The sequence below is a fragment of the Gymnoscopelus braueri genome (genome assembly GCF_963280865.1).
Source record: "Gymnoscopelus braueri genome assembly, chromosome: 9".
Taxonomy (NCBI): Eukaryota; Metazoa; Chordata; class Actinopteri; order Myctophiformes; family Myctophidae; genus Gymnoscopelus; species Gymnoscopelus braueri.
Genome location: NC_137610.1, coordinates 5,113,064 through 5,133,414, shown reverse-complemented (window position 1 = coordinate 5,133,414; position 20,351 = coordinate 5,113,064). Strand labels below are relative to the sequence as shown.

Genomic DNA, 20,351 nt, shown 5'->3' with positions numbered 1-20,351 from the left:
TGGATTGATGTTAATGTGTATTTTCAGACATTTAGCACTTACACCGTCAATACTTAGTAAACCTGACCTTTTACTCCGTACTTGGTCTGCTCTTTTTCCCCCTCTACACAAAACCCCTTTGCCGAAAATAGCCGATCTACTGTTCATGAGCTTGTAGATCTGCTATGTTTGGCTAAAGTTCTCCTCAGAAAAGGGATGCTAGGGTTCAAGTGGTTCAGTAAAAATAAAAAGTCCAATCACACTAAGATGTGGCGGCCCCCCTGTAGTAACTCTGATGACCCCCTAAGGGTCCCGGACCCCCTGTTGAAGACCCCTGAGCTAGGGTAATTGCGCTAATATCGTAGACAACACAAAGTCCGAGCACAGCAAAGGTCGATAGGTTCAAACAATAAACGCTCTGTGTGTTTAGTAAGAAGCTCTCTGGACATGATGATGATATACAAAGCATGTCCTGCGCAAAAACAATTAAAGACGTTCTGTGGACACAGCCCCTTAGTAAACCCACCTTTTGTTTGTGGTCCCCTTAGTTGGGGGGTACAGTACATCCTATTCATATTCAAAATAACTTGATAATGTCAATAACAATCAAATTCCTAAAATGTCCTGGAAATTAACCCATTAAGACCAGGAACGCATCTGCGTCATTTTTAGATTTCTTTGGCTATTCAAAAAATAGCAGATCTACAAGCTCATAGCTATGAGCTTGTAGATCTGCTATTTTTGAAAAATCATGAAAATTTGCGCAAATCTTTAAATATATATATTTTAAAGGGAACATTTGTAAAATATTTTGTTCCAGGGACCTGCAGAAGCAAAGGTTTGAGTTACAAATGTTCGCTTTAAAAAAAAGATTTACAAATTTTTCACGATTTTTCAAAAATAGCAGATATACAAGCTCATAGCTCGGTGCCACGCAATGAGCTTGTAGATCTGCTAATTTTGAATAGCCAAAGAAATCTAAAATGACAGAGACGCCTCCCCGGATTGAAAGGATTAAACGATCGTTCCCTCAATGCTGCGGTTTTAATGGTTCATTGAACTTAAAGACCCCACCCTTCCATGTGACACTTTAACACGTTTGTAATGTAAACCCCTCCTCCATCCCCTCAGCAGTGTGTCCCTACAGAGGCGTAAGGGGACGAGGTCTCCCCCCGGCGTATGGTGCTGAAGGGCGACAGCTCCAGCTCGGTGGTGGTGCACTCGTTCTCGTTGTCGCTGGTGGGCGTCGTCGTCGACGTCCGCCCCCCCGCGCCGCCGCTGGGCCCGCACTCCGCGCAGCAGCAGCAGCAGCAGTCCAGGAAGGCCCTGCTGAACGGCTGGCACAGGCACAGCAGCAGCACGGGCGTCACGGCCGACTTGCAGAACAGCAGCAGCTGGCTGACCAGGTGCAGGATGTCCAGCGCCCGGCGGGGCACGCTGGCCGCCATGTAGACGCTCACGATGTTGCAGATGTTCTCGGGGATGATGCAGAAGCCGTAGAGGATGGCCAGCGCCACCACGGTGCAGTTCATCTGGCTCTCCAGGTGGATCTGCTTCTTGGTGCCGCGCACGGCCGCCCGCTCGGCCTTGCGGATCTTGCGGGCGGTGACCAGCGAGCAGCAGATGGTGAACAGCGTGGGCAGGCAGAAGTAGCAGCCGAAGTACCACCAGAGGCGGGCGCCGTCGTAGGTGAGGCCCAGGACGTAGAGCGTGTCGGGGAGGTCGGTGGAGATGCGAACGACACAGCGCTCGCAGGGCCTCGTGTCCGGGGGCTCGCCCTCGTCCTCGACCACCAGCTGCCGGATCAGGATCTCGGGCAGCGCCAGCAGGAGGGCGCCCACCCAGATGACGGCCAGCTTGGCGCCGGTGGACGCGCAGTTCTCGATCATCTCGTAGTACATCTGGACGTTGGTGGCGGCGCGGAAGCGGTCGATGCACAGGGCGCACAGCGTGAATGTGGTGACCCCGAGAGAGACCACCTGGACAGAGGAGAGAGATGATGTCATGTTAAGATGTGTGAATTAATACTTGAAGCTGCACTATGTAACTTTCCTTCCGGGATTTGATCCCCGGATCTCTTTTTTACCACTGAGCAAACCAAACAGAGCCTGCCTGCTTGTTCAGGGGAGAAATTTAATTTTGACCTTCGTGTCAAACCAGAAACAGGATCGTGTAAAAGGGTCGTGTCTCACCTGGACACAGGATCTAAATGTCTCAATAGAAAAGTACAATATTTGTCTTTGAGATGTAGTGAAGTGAAAATTCATATACTCAAGTTAAAGGGATAGTTCACCCCCAAAATGACTTTTTTACCTATCGATTAGTCACCCCATGGAGACTTGAATTCATGGATATTTTTGTGTTTTTGTTGCATTCCTAAGCCAATAATTTGATGACCGGCAGCGGTTCCGGTAGGAGACACAAACAGTCTCCTTTGAATCTCCTACTGGAACCGTTGCCTACCGGTCTGCTGGTCATCAAATTATTGGCTTAGGAATGTGACAAAAATCCATGCATTCGTCTCCATGGGGTGACTAATCGATAGAAAAAAAGTGATTTTTGGGGTGAACTATCCCTTTAAGTGCAGATATTCCAAAAATGTGCCAAAGTACAGATACTAAAGTAAATGTACTTGGTTACTGTCCACCCCCGCTGCACAGGCATGCCGACCAACCAGTAGGTGTCACTAGTGCAGAGATAAGGACACAGTTCCCTGCCAGCTTCCCACCCACAAACACACTGGCACTTTTGTTTGTTTGTTGGCGCACCGGGCCAAGCTGGAGGCACCATGGCCAGGAAACAAAACCATCCCCTGGGCCTCCGCTCTGCTCCGCTCCGGTGGGCGCCAGTGTTTTACCTGAACGGCCAATCAGATGGCCCCGGTCGCTCTGATCGTGACAACAGAAGACAACAAGTCAAGTGATATTAGTACGGTTGTTACGATCTTATCTAAACCAACAGAGCCACAGAATGTACCTAGTGTAAACCTAGTCCTGTTAACGGAAGCCAGCTGATGCTGCTGCTATACAACCTTACACTACTCTACACAAGACAACACTACACAGGGCTGGATTTCCAAAGGGATTGGGGGGGGGGGGTTATATGCCTCTGCTTTTGATATCCCCCTCTGGACATTCATTTTTGTCTCCGGTGGGGGACATTGTTAATTGCGGGCAGAAACCTCTTATCTCCATATTTTAACTTTTTGGAGTTTTTCTGTAAATTAACGCCCTACTTGATCATGCTAGCGTCACACAAAAGCATCAAAAGTAGCAGATCTGCAAGCTCGAAACACGGCACGAAGCGACGTGTTTTGAGATTGTAGATCTATTAATCCAGCACATCTAACTCTGGTATACATTGTTCTATGGGGGCAGACATGAGAAAAAACATCCTAAAAGGAGGTCTGGTCTCTGTCAAACCAAACAGGAAGTTGTCTCAGACGTTATCATTGCTGTCGGGGCGGAAACCTTGTATCTCCATATTTCAACCTGTTATTTTTTTTTTTACGTAAATGAATGTCCTACAGTCATACTACAATGTCACACAAAAGTAGCAAAAACACCTGATCTACAAGCTCAGCTCAGCTTGTAGGTCGGGTATGAGCTTGTAGATTTGGTATTTTTGTTGGCTATTTTGTATTTGTTTTTAAGGATCGGAACCCGGTTTCCTGCTGACATTTGTACCATTGAGCTAATAGAGCCAGCCTGCTTGCTCATGGGAATAAGTTAATCTTGTGTAATTTTTTTTGTCAGATCCTGTGTCTAGGTACGGATTAAAATGACATACAGATTGGACAAAATAAAATTGTATTCATGAAAAATAAAGTTACATGCAGTGCCACTTTAAGTCTGTCTGTGGGTTTTTGTAAATATCGAACCAATGAAACATACTAACAAAGAGCTTGTGACTAATAATATAACTACACTGGATTCGTTGGAGCACAGCTTCTTTCCGGAAAACAGTTTTGGACATACAAGCTTTTCACCCGACAGCGAACATTATGCAATGTTGTTGAGAAACTGGCAGTGGGTTCACCATCAATCACTCCAGAAATAAGGGAACACTTTATTGAATTGATCAGGTTAGAGCGGTTGACGTGGATATAAACCCACATGATGTGGTCATGCCTTCACAAATCTGTCTGCCACCTGCTTCTATCACAGGACAGGAGGGAACGGAATAAAACATGGAGCAACCTGGACCGGACGGCTCGTGTAGCGGTTCGGGCACCTATAGGCTGCTGGTGCAGCCTGACAGCGTGTCGCAGGTTCGAGTCCCGACGACCTTTGCTGCGTGTCACTCCCTATCTCTCTCTCCCCCAATTCCTGTCAATCTACTGTACTCAATAAAAGGCAGAAAAAGCCAAAAAATCTCTTTTAACTCTTTGACTGCCAGAGTATTTTCATAAAGTACTCCCCCAGTGCCAGCAATTTTCGTGTTTTTTTATTTTTATATTTTGAATTTTTCTCATGAAAATAATTTAAGGGCACATAATATAAAGACCCAGCACAAATCCGCCACTAGAGAGCAGCACATGACTGCTTGATCAGGTCGTTAGGTCTCTCTCACCCTTCTTGATAGATTAGACAGGGAAAAACATGAAAACGGATGTGACGTCCTCCCAGATTGTTTTGATCGCCAAAATTACGATGTGATACACGACGGCGATGACTGATCGTCACCCAGACCATAGATTATAGAAGAGAAACTGTCCGTTTGTCCGTCATACCGTGTGAAAGACCGTTTATTTACCTATTTTGGACGAAAATGACTGGGGAAAAGAATCAAAAACCGGAAACGGAATCCAGGTCATGAAACCGGATGCAGATGTCCGTGAAGTAAGTGGAACTCGAGAATAACATTGAATATTAAGCAGCATAGCGCAATCAGAGATTAAACAATGAACGCGCGTCCAGCGCGTCGAACGCGTCGACGGCCAACTGGACAAAGTAGCACTTGACGCGTTATCGCGTCGTCCGCAGTCAAAGAGTTAAAAAAAAAGAGGAAAAAAAACAAAACGTAGAGCAACCTGGGATCCAGAAACGGTTGGGAACCTCTGATGTACTATAGTACACCGTTATTTAACTGTTTATTAACACTGTTACTTAACTGTTTATGAACCATTAACAACCGTCCAGAAAGGAGTGTCCACAAGCACTCCAGACTGGCTGAGGTACACCTATAGTACACCGTCAATACCCTTACACCATTAACCTGTAGATCAAGGGTTAGGGTTCCCAAAGTTATCAGGCTGCAACCCCCAAAAATATTAATATTTGAACTGGGGACCCCCCACTCTGACAAGCACTTGAAATTGTATAGGCATTACATTTACTTTGACTCATTTCCACATATAAATATTGTGAAAATAGCTAAACTACAAGCTCACAAGTTGTGAGCTTGCAGATCGGTTATTTTCACAATGTTTGCAATGTTTGCCAATTTGGTATTAAAAAGGTCTTAAAAGTCATTCAATTGTAACTTTAGAACTGTGCAGATACCCTGTATACACTTATACTGTATGTTGGTTAGTTTACTGTTGAGTGAGAATACAATAAAACAATGTTGCACATTAAGCTAATCATCTGGGGACCCCCCAAAAAATAATTTGGAGACCCCCCCTGGGGGTCCCGGACCCCCAGTTTGGCAACCACTGCAGTAAGGGATGGCAGTGGGCTGCTTGGCCATCCCTGGCCACTAGGAGCACACAGCACTGGCTCCTGTATAATGTTTATAAAGCAATCTTATTATACTCGCTAATTACCTGTCATCTCTCATTACATGGTGTTATAGTAATTACTACCAGACACGGTCTGGGGATTCCTGAGCTCCCTGGGGTCAACACAGAGCTGGAAAAACAGCTTTTAGGCAGTTAGCATAGAATGACTTTCAACAGACATTCAAAGTGGATACTTCAATCCCTTAGGGGCCAACTCAAACATGTGATGAAGGAATCTGAAGTGGGAGGCCATGTGCCTGCTTCAAATAATGCTGCCATGATCATTAGCAGTGTAAACTGTATTGATGTACGATGATTTTATATTGTTTATATGATTGAGTTTCAAGCACCATTGAAAATGAGAGCAATGGGGTTTTCCCTGTTTAAATACAGGTAAAATACAATAAATTAAAAGAATCTGGGAGTGTAAAAAACATACTCTTACAGGCAGTGGTGGGCAAAGTACTCAACCCCAGTACTTGAGTGAAAGTATAGATACTCCTGGTCAAATATTACTCAACTACAAGTGAAAGATGCTCCGTCTAATTTTTACTTGCGTTAAAGGAGGAGTTCACCCCAAAAAATACTTATTTTCTATCAATTACATACCCCATGAAGCCTTGATTTCATGGATTTATTTTGGTTTTTGTGGCATTCCTAAGACAATAATTTGATGACCTCGTGTATTTCCGGTAGGAGACACAAATAATCTACTTTGTGTCTCCTACCAGATACATTAGCCGGTAGGAGACGGGAATCAAATTATTAGCTTAGGAATGCGACAAAAACAAAAAAGAATCCATGGATTCAAGGCTTCATAGGGTGTGCAATTGATAGAAAATAAGTAATTTTTTGGGTGAACTCCTCCTTTAAAGTACTGGAGTACTGGCCTTGTGTTCACAGTTATATCTCTGTATATTACTGTACTTCTCCTAAAATAAACATGAGCCATGTGTGCAGTGTGTGTGTGTGTGTGTGTGTGTGTGTGTGTGTGTGTGTGTGTGTGTGTGTGTGTGTGTGTGTGTGTGTGTGAGACTGCTGATTGTGAGTCATTACTCTACAGTAAGCTGTACAGAAGCCGTTCCAGGAACACTGTGATCATATGCAGTGTCTCATATCGTAGCTGTCAGGAGGAAACCTCGTATACGTGTCCAAAACTGTTACTATACAGGAAATGGGGGAAAAACATACCTGTTCTGATGGGTCCAACTCCAATGGAGTTATTATTTTTAACTTGTTAATATTTTTCATTGGGTTAATATTTATAAAACCCACAGACAGACTTAACCACTTTTTTTTTTAAATAGTTAAAATAGTAGTATTTTCACTACTTGTGTCTGCTTTCACTACTGCTCTTGTACAATGACGCAGGGCATTCATTTACAAAAAAAAACTATACACAAACCAAAAAAAAAACATCAAAAGTTGAAATACAGATATGTAAGGTTTCTGCCCGACAGCTACGATTCTATTCTTTAATCCATTATGACCGGGAACGCATCTCTGTCATTTTAGATTTATTTGGCTATTCAAAAATGGCAGATATACAGTACAAGCTCATAGCGCAGCACCGAGGCATCAAACTTTTTCATGTCAAGGACCCCAAAAATGATATGTATTTGGCCGCCGACCCCCATCTGAAAATATTTTATTCCAGGGAATCCCACAGGCAAATATTTGAGTAAAAAAATGTTCGCTTTAAAAATATGTATATTCAAAGATGTATATTCAAAATAGCAGATCTACAAGCTCATAGCGCGGCACTCGGTGCCGGCTATGAGTTGTAGACCTGCTATTTTTGAATAGCCAAAGTATAAAATAATACTTTAAATGGTTACGCAGATGTGTTCCTGGTTTTAATGGGTTAATGCTCATAAAGTCTTTAAGGGAACATGCTCTCATGTTCTGATGTTTGGGGGGGGGGCAGCACTTTGCCTCGGTGTTGTTGCCCCCCCCCCCTACCCTTCCCCTCATAAGGGGGTCTTGGCAGCAGACGGTGTAAACAGTGCAGAGTGTTTTCCTGGCTCAGGCTCTACAGACCCAAGAAGAAGACAGAGTGGAGCTGTGAGGAGCCAGCCTCTTTCATCTGTCTGAAGGCTTTCTGGACCCCGGCTAGGAGGCTAGGAGGCTAGGAGGGGGAAAAGCAGCCATGGAGGATGAAAAGGATGCAGTTCACCACTTTTCAACCTGACATTCCTATTCTGGGCGTGAGATTTCATTGTCTAAAGCAGGGGTCTTCAACAGGGGGTCCGGGACCCCCGGCGGGTCCTCAGGGTTACTACTGGGAGTCCGCCAAAAGCTGTGTGATATGATATTTATTTTTACATTAACCACTTGAACCTTTTCTGGGGAGAACTTTAGCCAAAAATGGCAGATCTAGAAGTTATAGATTGGCTATTTTTGGCAAAGAGGTATGGTGTAGAGGGGAAAAAGAGCAGACCAAGTAAAAAAAAAGTTTAATCTACAACACAATTTTATACAATATAGAGGGGGTCCCTGCTTCATCTCTCGCTCAGCTAGTAGGGGGTCCTTGGCCTGAAAAACATTGAAGACCCCTGGTCTAAAGTTCTAAGAAATGTCCCCCCCCCCCAAAAAAACTGATCTAAACGCTCACAATGTGCTGCGATACGACATGTTGTGAGCTTGTAAATCTGCTATTTTCACCATTCATCACAAAACAAAGTATATACTGTAGGGCTCAATGAAAGTCAGGGGCTCGGGGTTGAGAGGTTTAAAGCGGTGTTGAAGTTTGGCAGAACCTTATAGCTAGTATAGCTATTACAAACCAAGGTTCAACCGAGCTATTAGCTATGGCTGATATAAGTCCAAATATTGTCGATCCTCTTCATCTGTTGTTTTTGTGTCCTGCGATGTACGGACCAGAATCAGTGATGATTCCATTCACTCTCACTGTATGGTGAAACAGATCTCCAAATCACACCCAAATCACAACCAAATGGTTCCATTTGTACACTCTCAGAGTTAAATGAACACTGATGATGATGATAGACTGGGACCCCCAATAAATCAAAATTGTTGAGTCCCTGGCACATCTTTTCAAATGGGGGTCCCTGGGCTAATATGTGTCAATTTGGGGGTCCTTGACGCGAAAAAGGTTGAAAACCACTGCTATACGGTATAGAGGGAAGTGTAGAGATTTGGTAGATAGGGGTTTGGTAGAGTCAATCATTTTGTATCCCTAAAGGGAAACTTAACATCAGACCACAGATTAAGAACAAACCAAAATCACCATAGTAACTTCTCAAAAGTAGGTTCTCAAACCTTTTAACTTCGATGACCCCCATACAGTACAGTAACTCTATGAGTTACAGACCTGTGAGGGTTCATTTGGAACCCCCTTAAGGACCCCTGAGGGTCCACCCCTGAGGCCCACTTTGGTAGAGCAATGATCTGTGTACAAAAATGTAAAGGGGAAAGAAACTGTTAAAGGTTAACCACTTCAACCCTATATCTCTCAAATTAAAACAAATAGTAAAAATAGCAGATCTACAAGCGTCTCAAGCTGCTACTGTTGATGCTTTTGTGAGAATGCAATATGATCAAGTATGTAAAAAAAAGTTAAAATATGGAAAAAACTATTAAAACAATATACTCCAGAATAGGGATGTTGATGTGGTTACATGTTTTGCTCAGCTACAGTTCAACATGTAGAAGACTGGGCGAGCTTCATGTGGATCTTAATGGCGTCCTTCCTAGCCTCGTTCCCAGCCTTACTCATCTGCGAAGAGAAAAGCCTGGTCAAGACCTTAAGCAGAGAGTGTCTATAGGGGCAGGACTTCTGTCGTACGTGTTTCTCCCGGAATTTTTTTTCGACCAATCACAACACTCATTTCATTCACGGAGAATGTTAACAGATTTGTAAAGCGTCAACGTCATTTCCTGGGGCGGTACTTCCGCAAGATTCTGTTACTTCCTTTTAGACACTCAACCGGATAGGTCTTGCCCAGCGTGCGTCCTTCCCGTTCCGAGACAGCCTCTCTGCTCTACCCACTCAGCTACGGCGGCCACCCAAGTCCTCTGTCCTGCTCCACAGTAACAGGCAGTTTTATGTGCCGTGTCAGAGTAACTGTCTGTCTGCGCCTCATGTCCTTGTTGATATACAACCTTATAGCTCAGCTAAACGTCGTCCGACCGACCGCAGCACAAACAAACAGACACCCACATTAAACACACAATGACACATTTAATGTCTATCATCACATCAGCATGACAGCAATACGTCCCCCAGTGCAGTGTTGCCATGTCTGGTTATTATAAGCAACTTTGGGCTTGTTTTTTGCTTGTAAATATTTGGTAGGTTGCGTTTTTTTGTTTGGCTTGTTTCTAAAGTGTAGTTGCTCAATTGTGCTTGATGCTTCCTAATTTTGTTTAAACCAGCGTATCCCCATCTGAAAACATTTGGTGCCAGGGAACTTTTCAGTTTTTTCCCATAATATTTCTTTTGAAAATAAAAAGCTCACAACGTGTATAGTCGCTTCTTTTGGGCTTGTTTTCATAGACATGGTTGCTTCTGGTCTCGCAAAATCTGGCAACACTGTGTGTGTGTGTGTGTGTGTGTGTGTGTGTGTGTGTGTGTGTGTGTGTGTGTGTGTGTGTGTGTGTGTGTGTGTGTGTGTGTGTGTGTGTGTGTGTCAGTCAGTCCTAAAGAAGAAGACTAGGGTAGTTGGGGAAGGCTTTGTGTAAATAACCCATGTCTCATCTGTGTCCATAATGACAGATCTTCACAGGCTGTGGAGAATTGTGATTTGCCCCAGCAGCCCATTACAATTAATATCCCCTCTGTTTGGTATAATTACACCCCATTAGCCGCATGGTTGGAGAGGAGCTTAGCATAGCGAAGCTAACACGCTGTCGTTAGCCAAGATGGTTGTGATGTATCCTCCTCCCACCAGCCACAAACATTTAAATACCACTATTGTTAAAGCAAACCGTGTTGCCAGATTTTGAGAGAGAAATAAGCAACTAGGTCTATGAAAACAAGCCCAAAAGAAGCGACTATAGGTTACATGAGCACTGTAAACCTATATACATCGGCTATTTGAAAATAGCTATTTACAAACATAAATCTTGTACGGGGGTTCCTGACACAACATTTTCAAATGGGAGTCAGCAGACAAATACATATTAACTTGGGGGTCCTTGACATGAAAATGTTTGAGAACCATTGGTTTAAACAACATACATTAAACAAGCCCACATAAGCAACTACACTTTACAAACAAGCCCACATAAGCAACTACACTTTACAAACAAGGCCACATAAGCAACTACACTTTACAAACAAGCCCATATAAGCAACTACACTTTACAAACAAGCCCACATAAGCAACTACACTTTAAAAACAAGCCCACATAAGCAACTACACTTTACAAACAAGGCCACATAAGCAACTACACTTTACAAACAAGCCCATATAAGCAACTACACTTTACAAACAAGCCCATATAAGCAACTACACTTTACAAACAAGCCCACATAAGCAACTACACTTTACAAACAAGGCCACATAAGCAACTACACTTTACAAACAAGCCCATATAAGCAACTACACTTTACAAACAAGCCCACATAAGCAACTACTGTACACTTTAAAAACAAGCCCACATAAGCAAAGCCTACACTTTACAAACAAGCCCAAAAAAACGCAACCCGCAACTACCAATATTTACAAGCATATTTACAGAAAAGCAAGGCCAAAGTGGCCATGGCAACGCTGCAGGCAAAGGCTGGGTTCTAACAAAAACAGCATGTAATAGGATTACAGTAGGCTAATCTAATAGTTCATTGGTCAGATTTGCAATGGAAAAACGACCAATCAGGTTATACCTTATCAGACGGCAGAGCCCTGGCTCCTAAGGGTTTAAAGCACTTGGTCTCAACTTGGGGTCCGGAGACCACCAGGGGTACAAATGGACCCTTAAGGGTCTGTACAGTAACTCTGAGAGTGTACACATTTGTACACTCTCAAGAGTTACATTAGCAATGAGGGTTTTACAGTTTAGATCAGGGTCCCAGGGATAAAACAAGACATATCTAATCGGGTCTGTTGTTACGCATGTCACACTGGGGATTCAGACATTAAAAGGTTGAGAATCGCTGGATATAAATGACAGGTGAGCTGGATATGTAGTAGAAACCAAAACACACTCAGTCTGGGTACAATACAATTTGTCGGGTACACGGCTCACGAAAATTCACAATAAAAAAATAATAATTGGTGTGTGTGTGGGGGAGGGGGGGGGGGGGGTAGGGACTGTGAATGATCCAAGCACCGCATCGAAGAAGAGTACACCCAGAAATCACGTGATCACAACAAAAAAAAGATCGCCTGCTTCCTTGTTAAAGGATTCACAAAAGGATTTCTGTTGTTCTCCAAGTGTTTTTCAAAAAAACAAACCACATTCAAACGACTATAGCTCTCGAATGGAGGATCGCGGCCGGCCAATCTTTTTTTCCCGACGATACCAGACCCCCGTGTGTGTAACGAGCCAATGTCCGTGAGGAAGGAGGTTACTGAGAATATTCCATGATTTTTCAAAGGTACAGTAAAATCGCCGTTTTCGCTGGCAAGGGGACGGTAGACTGATTAATGAATTAATCAATTAATTAATTCCTGGCAGTGAATGAGTTAATAGTACCTGATTTTCTTATTGAGCTGGATATGTAGGCCTATCGTTTGTCTTTCTGTTGGTAAATTTCTATGATGCCTAATTGATTACAGGAATGTAGGCCTACCTGTTTTTACACGGTACTATCCTATATTATTTATTTTGATGAAAAGCAAAATGTAAACGTAAAGTATAGTGAATTTTGCAGTGAAGTGGAGATCTTACAAATATGTTTAACATTTTGATAGATCCTATTATATATAAAGACAATCACTCTGAGGTTTATACCCTTTATTCTACACATTTAAAACAGGGGTCTTCAATAGGGGTCCAGGACCCCTAGGGGGTCCTCAGTAACTAAAGGGGGTCGGCCAAATCTTTGTGTGATGGGAAACATTAGCCGAAAATAGCAGATCTACAAGCTCACAACGCCTCGCAGCGTGAGGCGTTGTGAGCTTGTAGATCTGCTATTTTCGGAGAGTTGGTGTAGAGGGAAAAAGAGAAGACCAAATCTCAAGTTTACCAGGTATTGAGGGTTTAAAAGGTTAGCTGTCTTAAAAAATGTATTGATATTGACATTTGAAGGCAAATGAATCCAAAAGTAATCAAATTGCTTACACCACTGTAGTACCGTAGTAGATTTCATTACTGATTATTATAATTCAAGCCACAGCATGGGTATCCTGCCCCGGCCCTATTCAAAAGGTCATGTTAGTACATTAGGACATCATATTAATGTGTAACCGAAACGAAGGAAAAAATGTCAGCACTAAGCAGCTTACACACTTCAAGCAGCACACCCTTTGTTTTGATACATCAACAGCTTTCCCCACCGCTGGTGTCACAAGCTGTGGTTAACGTGGTGTAGGAATAATTCCATAATAATAGAACAATAAAAGCAGTATTTTTTTGATAGTATCATAGAGTCATTTCACAGTTTAAATGCTTGCAAGGGGCGCCATATGATATGACGTACTACTAAACAGTCAACCACAATCAATAATACTGGATTCCATAGGTTCTCAAAGTGGGGTCTGGGGACCCCCAGACGTCCTTGAGCGGATTCTAGGGGGTCCCCACCCAGCAAAATGATTGATACATAAGAACCAAATGGACCCTTACACCTCTGTAACTCTGAGAGTGTACAAATGGAACCAAATGGACGCTCGCGGGTCTGTAACTCTGAGAGTGTACAAATGGAACCAAATGGATAGTGCTGCACGATTAATCGAAAAAAGATCGTGATCTCGATTCAGACACCTATGCGATTTTTTTTTTTTTTTTTTTTTTGCTTAATATTTTTATATTTACAAGAGAATTGTGTGAGAATCGTGTGAGAATCGTGATCTCAATTCTTATGGAGGAAAATCGTGATTCACATTTGAGCAAGAATCGTGCAGCACTACAAATGGACCCTCACAGTCCATTTGGTTCCATTTGTACTGTACACTCTCAGAGTTAGAATAACTTACCAACACCTAATGTAAACCTAGAATATTATTATTCATTTTCCACAACTCCAAAGTGCCATTATGAATTTAACATTGAATGTGACTAAACCACTTTTTATACCTTCCTGCTTTCAGAGCAGGTTTGTTTGTCAAGGCACTCAGACTACGTTGGCCTGCTTCCACTGAATGAGCACAAGTCAACTAAATGCTCTCTCCATTAACTATGACAACAAGGCCTAATCTCTGTCTGTCTGAGAGCAGCCTCTTAAAACATTTGTTAATCTGCGTGTTGTGATGCTGTTTGTTTGGGCCAGTGGATTGGAGGGGGGGTTGGGGCCATAATATACAGTGCAGAGCCTAGGTGTTGTTTTGTTTTGTGTTGACCGACCGCACGTGTGTTGGCGTTTTGCGCCGTACAGGATGACAGGTTGATCAGCTTGTGTTTGTCTGGGGAAAATTGTGAATTATGGGTGCAACGACTTTTAAAAATAGCAAAAATGGCCAGTATACAAGCTCACAACATCACAATGTGATGTGTTGTGAGCATAGTATGAAATAAGGCATAAGTTATTCTTTTGCATTGATTTGTTGATATATAAAATATAAAAAAATATATCCCCCCCCACCAAAAAAAAAGAAAAATAGTCAATATTTGCAGCCCTACTGGGCAGAATCTCAGAAGGATCTTGGGCAGTACTGTAGGAATGCACTGAGGACACTGGCTGGAGCACTCTCTCATCCAATATAAATTTGACTATGCATGCACCTCATGGTACTCTAGCACCTCAAAGGCATTAAAAGCTAAACTACAGACCTCTCAAAACAAACAGATCAGGTTACCACTAACCCTCACACCTAGGACTCACCTAACCCCTGCTCATTATGCTAGGGTGGAATGGCTCAGGGTAGAGGACAGAGTACAGCAACTTGCAATGGGCCTGGTCTTCAAGATACTCAAGGGACCAGTGCCCATGTACCTTATCTGACTACTTCAGAAGAGGGAGCAACGCCCACGGGCACAACACCAGAGGGAGCTCCACTGATTGGCCCTCCAGAAAAAACGCGATTTTGCGATCGCATTATACATTGCATAATCAGCCAAATGGCGCAGATTGGTTTGGCTAAAAAAATTGAGGATTTTAGGACGCAAAATCAAGGATTTTAGCCTGCTTAATGAAGAATTTTGCCCAAGTTTTTCTGGAGGGTCTAACTGATCTCATTTCCCCCCAGAATTGGCACAAACATGGGGATGAATTAATTCTACTATTATGCCACCAAAATGTGCAATGCCCCTACCACCAACCATCAAATTCATGCTCTCACATTCCATTCGAGATGTGTTTGAGTCTATCACTGACTGTATACCTGTTCACCTACCATCACATCTAGCAGGGGTCTTCTACGTTGTTTTTTTTTCAGGCCAAGGACCCCTTAGCAGAGAGCGAGACAAAACAGGGAACTCCACTGTTTCTCTGTTAAGCATCCAAGGGTTGTCTCCAAGTGATACTGCAGCTTTGATGGCTTCATAGATTCATTTGACAGCACATGTTGTGATAGGAAAGGGACACTAGGAAAGGGATAGGAAAGGGATACTACAGGGAGGCCTCCCTGTAATAACTCTGAGAACACCTCAGGGGTCCTGGACCCCCTGTCGAAGACCCATTATCTACAGTATCTTGTTATCCAATCTAACTATATTTGCTCCACAAAAGTGTGGTAAATAAATAGCCTACAGAGTCCTTCGCTCGTATTAAAAACTAGGTGCGCATAAGCTGAGTTTGTGCATGCACAGCAGCCATATTGGAAAGAAATTAGGCCTCTTCTTACTTCCTTCACAGGTGTTACCAATGATACTAAGGAAGGCTCTGTTCCATTCTGGTCAAACAGAGTCAGGGTGCTGATATTGTGCATGTTGGCTCACTGGAAACACTCTGCTACACCACTGGGTCTCAAATTGGGGTCCAGGGACCCTCATGGTTCCTTTAGGGGGTTCCAAATGGCCCCTTACGGGTGTGTAACGGGTCCATTTGGTTCCATTTGTACACTCTCAGAGTTATGGGGTCCTTAATTATTTTGTAATTATTAAAAAAATAAAAAATAAAACGTTTGAGAACCACTATGCTACACAAAATGGAACAGAGCCTTCATTAGTATCATTGGTAACACATTTGAAAGAAGTAAGCAGAGGCCCAATTTATTTCCAATATGGCTGCTGTGCATAGAGCCAATTCGCTGGTATTAAAAACTAGGTGTTTGTAAGCTGAGTTTGTGCAGTCTCTATATTGTCACTGTGTCGCACCTTGTGGACAGGACGATACCCCATCGCCTACTTTTCCATTGTTCTGTGCACAATAGCGTGTTGACACGTAGCACATAGCTCCCAGCCACAACACTCCTATAAGCTATACGGTACATGTGGGTGTGTGTGGGCTATAGTATCATTCTATTGTCCGTACCTAGGAAATATTCATAATATCACCGCTGCTGTGAAGATGGATGTTATTCTATTCCTTTCTGAAATTGGCACCAGTTCTGTGGTTCTTAAGAGTGACTTATTGTTTGCCAGTGTCGTGCACTGAAAATAGCCGATCTACAAGCTCACAACGCTGTGTAGATCTGCTATTTTCGGTGCGTGACACAAACGTGCAACCACGTATAACCCAGGCACTCACTCATTTAAACCAAATAAGCATTAGTCTGGGTTATTAGGACTGAAAAATCCTAATTTTTCAGGACTGGGTTATTAGGACTGAAAAGTCCTAATTGCATCATAATCAAATCCTAATCCTAGCTTGTAGATCTGCTATTTTTAACAGATTTTTATACATTTGAAAACTTGAAATGTGACATTCTGCATAATGAGTACTTTTACTTTTGGTACTTTAAGTACAATTCATGCTGATACCAACACTTTTTTACTTTTACTCAAGCAAGTTTTTAATACCAGACTTTTTCTTGTAACAGAGTATTTCTACATTGCAGTAGGCCTATAGATACTTTTCCTTAAGTAAAAACTTTGAGTACTTTTCCCACCACTGCCTGGCGGGGCCATCATTTTGGTTACAGGTTCTTTTTGTTTCTAACAACACCAACCACAGACACACAACTGGGTCAGAGTAGTGTCTGTAACCCTATAGCTGACATCAGAGTAGGTTGCCTCAGGTATGTAACTTTCACCAGCCTACCAGTGCATGAGTGTCAAAAGACAGCTGTAATGAAGGCCTAGAGCAGGGGTGGGCAACTTTGATGATGGAGGGCCACTATATTTCCACACTCACTCCAGAGGGCCACATTATACTGTCAGGCAGAAACCTCTTATCGCCATATTTTAACTTTTTTCGAAAATCGCCATTCTATGTCACACAAAAGTTGCAAAAATAGCCGATCTACAAGCTCAAAACACGTCGCAGTGCGACACGTTTTGAGCTTGTAGATATTTTGAACTATTTTTGAATTGGAATCCTGAAAAACATTTTTGTTTAATTTCAAATGCATTTAGTTTTACTTATGTTAACTTTATGAACTTAAATACAAATACATTGGACATAAAAAAGTTTAGACAATTTAATACTAGTCATTAGGCTACTAATCTAGACTGAAGTAATTAAAGCGGGTCATGTTTGCATGTTTGGAATTGTAACAGCTGAAATAAATAATATATCAGTATTCGGATATTAACCTGCGGGCCGCATTAAGTGAAGGTGGGGGCCGCATGTGGTGATTTGGTTTAGTAAATGACAACACTTTGTTTTATTTTAGCCACTCAACCATTGAACCCTTTGTTGACCAGGGTCTCCCAGGGGTCTGTACTTGGTCCTTTTTTCCCCTGTGCACCAAATCTCTTCAATGAAAACAGCCGATCTGCAAGCTCACAACACGTTGCCAGATCAGCTATTTTCTACCAAACGTTCGCCTAATATGACATGCTCGTGTGGTTAAGCACTTAACTTAAAGCACTTTAGCCCTATATACTTCAGTTGACTGGGGTCGCCCAGGGGTCTATATTAGTCCCTCCTCCTTTTTGCCTCTACACACCAAAGCTCACAACTTCTGGAGCTCTCAAGCCCATAACTTCTCAAGCTTGCAACACGTTGTGAGCTTGTAGATCTGCTATTTTCATCTATTATGACCTTCCCAGAATAGGGACATGGGATTCATGTGGTTAGTCATTGTCTAAATTTCTTTGAAAACAACTAATCTACAAGCTCACAATCTATTTTCCACACTTTTTAGTTATTTTTGTTTGTTTGCTTTGCCTTTAATGACATTCCCAGAATTGGGATGATAAGTTAAATGATGAACAGCAGACATGGGGAAATCACAACATAAACCGTCAGTTCTCAAAGTGGGGTCCGGGGACCCCCAGCCAGGGTCCTTGAGGGGGTCCCCAGCAAAATGTGTTAATATCAAAATCAGTTTAACCACTTTAACCCGAGTATAGCCGATCTACAAGCTCACAACGTGTCGCGATACGGCACATTGTGAGCCTGTAGATCTGCATTTATTCATTTTTTATCTTAAAAAAACAACACAAATCGTGTATGGGTGTGTGTGCATGTGGGGGGGGGGGGCTTGACATTGCAACGTTTGGAAACCCCTGACATTGAGTGTTGAGCTGCCAGTGAGCGTTATAATTACCTCAAGGTAAGGGATGACTTTACAGGAGAACTCCCCCAGCAGCCAGTTCTTGGTCAGCTCGTGGAAGGTGACCAGCGGCAAACAGAAGAAGATGACCACGAAATCCCAGAAGGCCAGGTTGGCCAGGAGAGAGTTGGAGATGCTCCTCATGTAGTAGTTGTGACACACGAGGCACATGATTGCTATATTCCCCAGGATCCCCATGGTGAAAATGATGCCGGCGATGATTACCACGGCATACGCACCGTACGATTCTGCGGTGACGGGGTAAAAGGGGTTTCTGACTAGTTTCCGTCTGTTCGTGTTCTTGGGGATGAAGTCGAACAGGTTCGGCAGCGTGAACGGCTCATAGTCGCTGCTGTCGTTGAACGGAAGGTATGTGCCTTGCTCCTGGGCCATGGGCTTAGGCAGCGCTTCCCACATGGCCAGAGACGCTGCTTGGCTCGCCTCTCCATCGCTCTCTCCACGCCTTACGTCTCGTCTCTGCCGGCTTTTGTGCCCGGCCTTTTTCCGCCTGCACATTTGCTGTTCGTGCTTCTTGCTCTTATGATAGTTTGCGTTACCCTTGACGTGCCTGCATCCTCCTCCTCTGCCCTTCGTTGCTGTGACGGCCGACACCTCACCCCGTGAGGCACGCCAGGGTCCATCTCCATCCTCGTGAGCGCTTCCTCCCTTCGGATGCTGGGTTTTACGCACGGCACGCGGAGGAGCTCCTCTCCTCGCCACGGAGTTCAGAGCAGCAGCGTCGTGGTGGTGGTGCTGATGATGCTGCTGCGCCCTAGCCCCGTTCGGAACCTCACTCTCCACGATAGTGGAGAGTGAGGTTCCAAACGGGGCTAGGTGCGCCCCTGCGTTATTGCGTTGCTTGCCCTTGAGTCCTCGCTCCTCTCCAAGAGCAGCAGCATCGTGCCATGATGTCCCGCTGCCACTTCGAACCTTATGTTTGCCCTTGACTCCTCGCTCCTCTCCAGCGGCATCGTGCCACGATCGAACCTTATGTTTGGCGTTGAGTCCTCGCTCCTCTCCAGCAGCATCAGCAGCATCATGCCATGATGTGCCGCTGCCACTACGAGCCTTATGTTTGCCCCGGGCTCCTCGATCTTCTCCAGCAGCAGCAGCATCATGCCATGATGTCCCGCTGCCACTTATATGAGCCTTATGGAGGACATTCCTGTTTGTGGCGGTGGATTCATAATCACCCTGCGGGGTGAAAGTAGCCTTTGTTTTCTGCTGCTCCCCGTCCTGCTGTGAGTGACTTAACAGTAACACGGCGTCGCTGCACAGCCACACGCACAGCAATCTCAACAGTGGCGACAACAACATGGTTTCTCTATTGATCTATTCTTCTATAGCATAGAAGAAAATGAACTGTGATCCACAGTGATTTTGATCCATTTATGATTTCTCGAGGTTCATTGACAAAAAAAACACGGGTTAACTCCGCTCACATAACTCCCAGTTATGTATTTTATGTTTCTGTGCGCAAAAATGGATTTCACATAAAGAAGAAAGTGAAATTGTCTTATTATTGGTACAGGTGCAGCTCCTATAATAGTATGTTCTTATACAGTCTATAAGATAAAACAATGACGCTTTTCTTACCGAGAGAAATCTCCTCAAATCTCCTCCCCGCGTTTCTTTCTTCTGAAGCTCAGAAAGAAAGAGTATAAAACATTTAAAAGTCACCACAGAGATCCACACGCGTCATGATCTTCTCCGATGTGCGCGTCCCTCCGTAAAGAGCCTGTTGTTGGACATTTTTTATCCAGAAGATCAGCAACATAGAGGAGTTTCATAGAGTCCAGAGGGACAGACAGTCAGTACCGTTGGGTCCACAGAGCAGTGACCACCCGACAGACAGACAGACAGAGGACCCGGTCAGGATGGACTGAGTGTCTGATCTGAGGTGCCAAGCTCCGTCTGGAGCCGCG

General features: G+C 43.7%; 1 protein-coding gene across 1 annotated transcript; it reads right to left on the bottom strand.

Moving 5' to 3' along the window:
- Positions 1-962: 962 nt before the first annotated feature.
- Positions 963-19,743, bottom strand: gpr37a (G protein-coupled receptor 37a; the record flags this gene model as incomplete). The annotated part of the gene is made up of 2 exons (XM_080437319.1): positions 963-1,958; positions 18,421-19,743. The coding sequence occupies 2 exons, from the start codon at positions 19,741-19,743 to the stop codon at positions 1,107-1,109; spliced, it is 2,175 nt and encodes a 724-aa protein (XP_080293445.1). The 3' UTR covers positions 963-1,106.
- Positions 19,744-20,351: the final 608 nt, after the last annotated feature.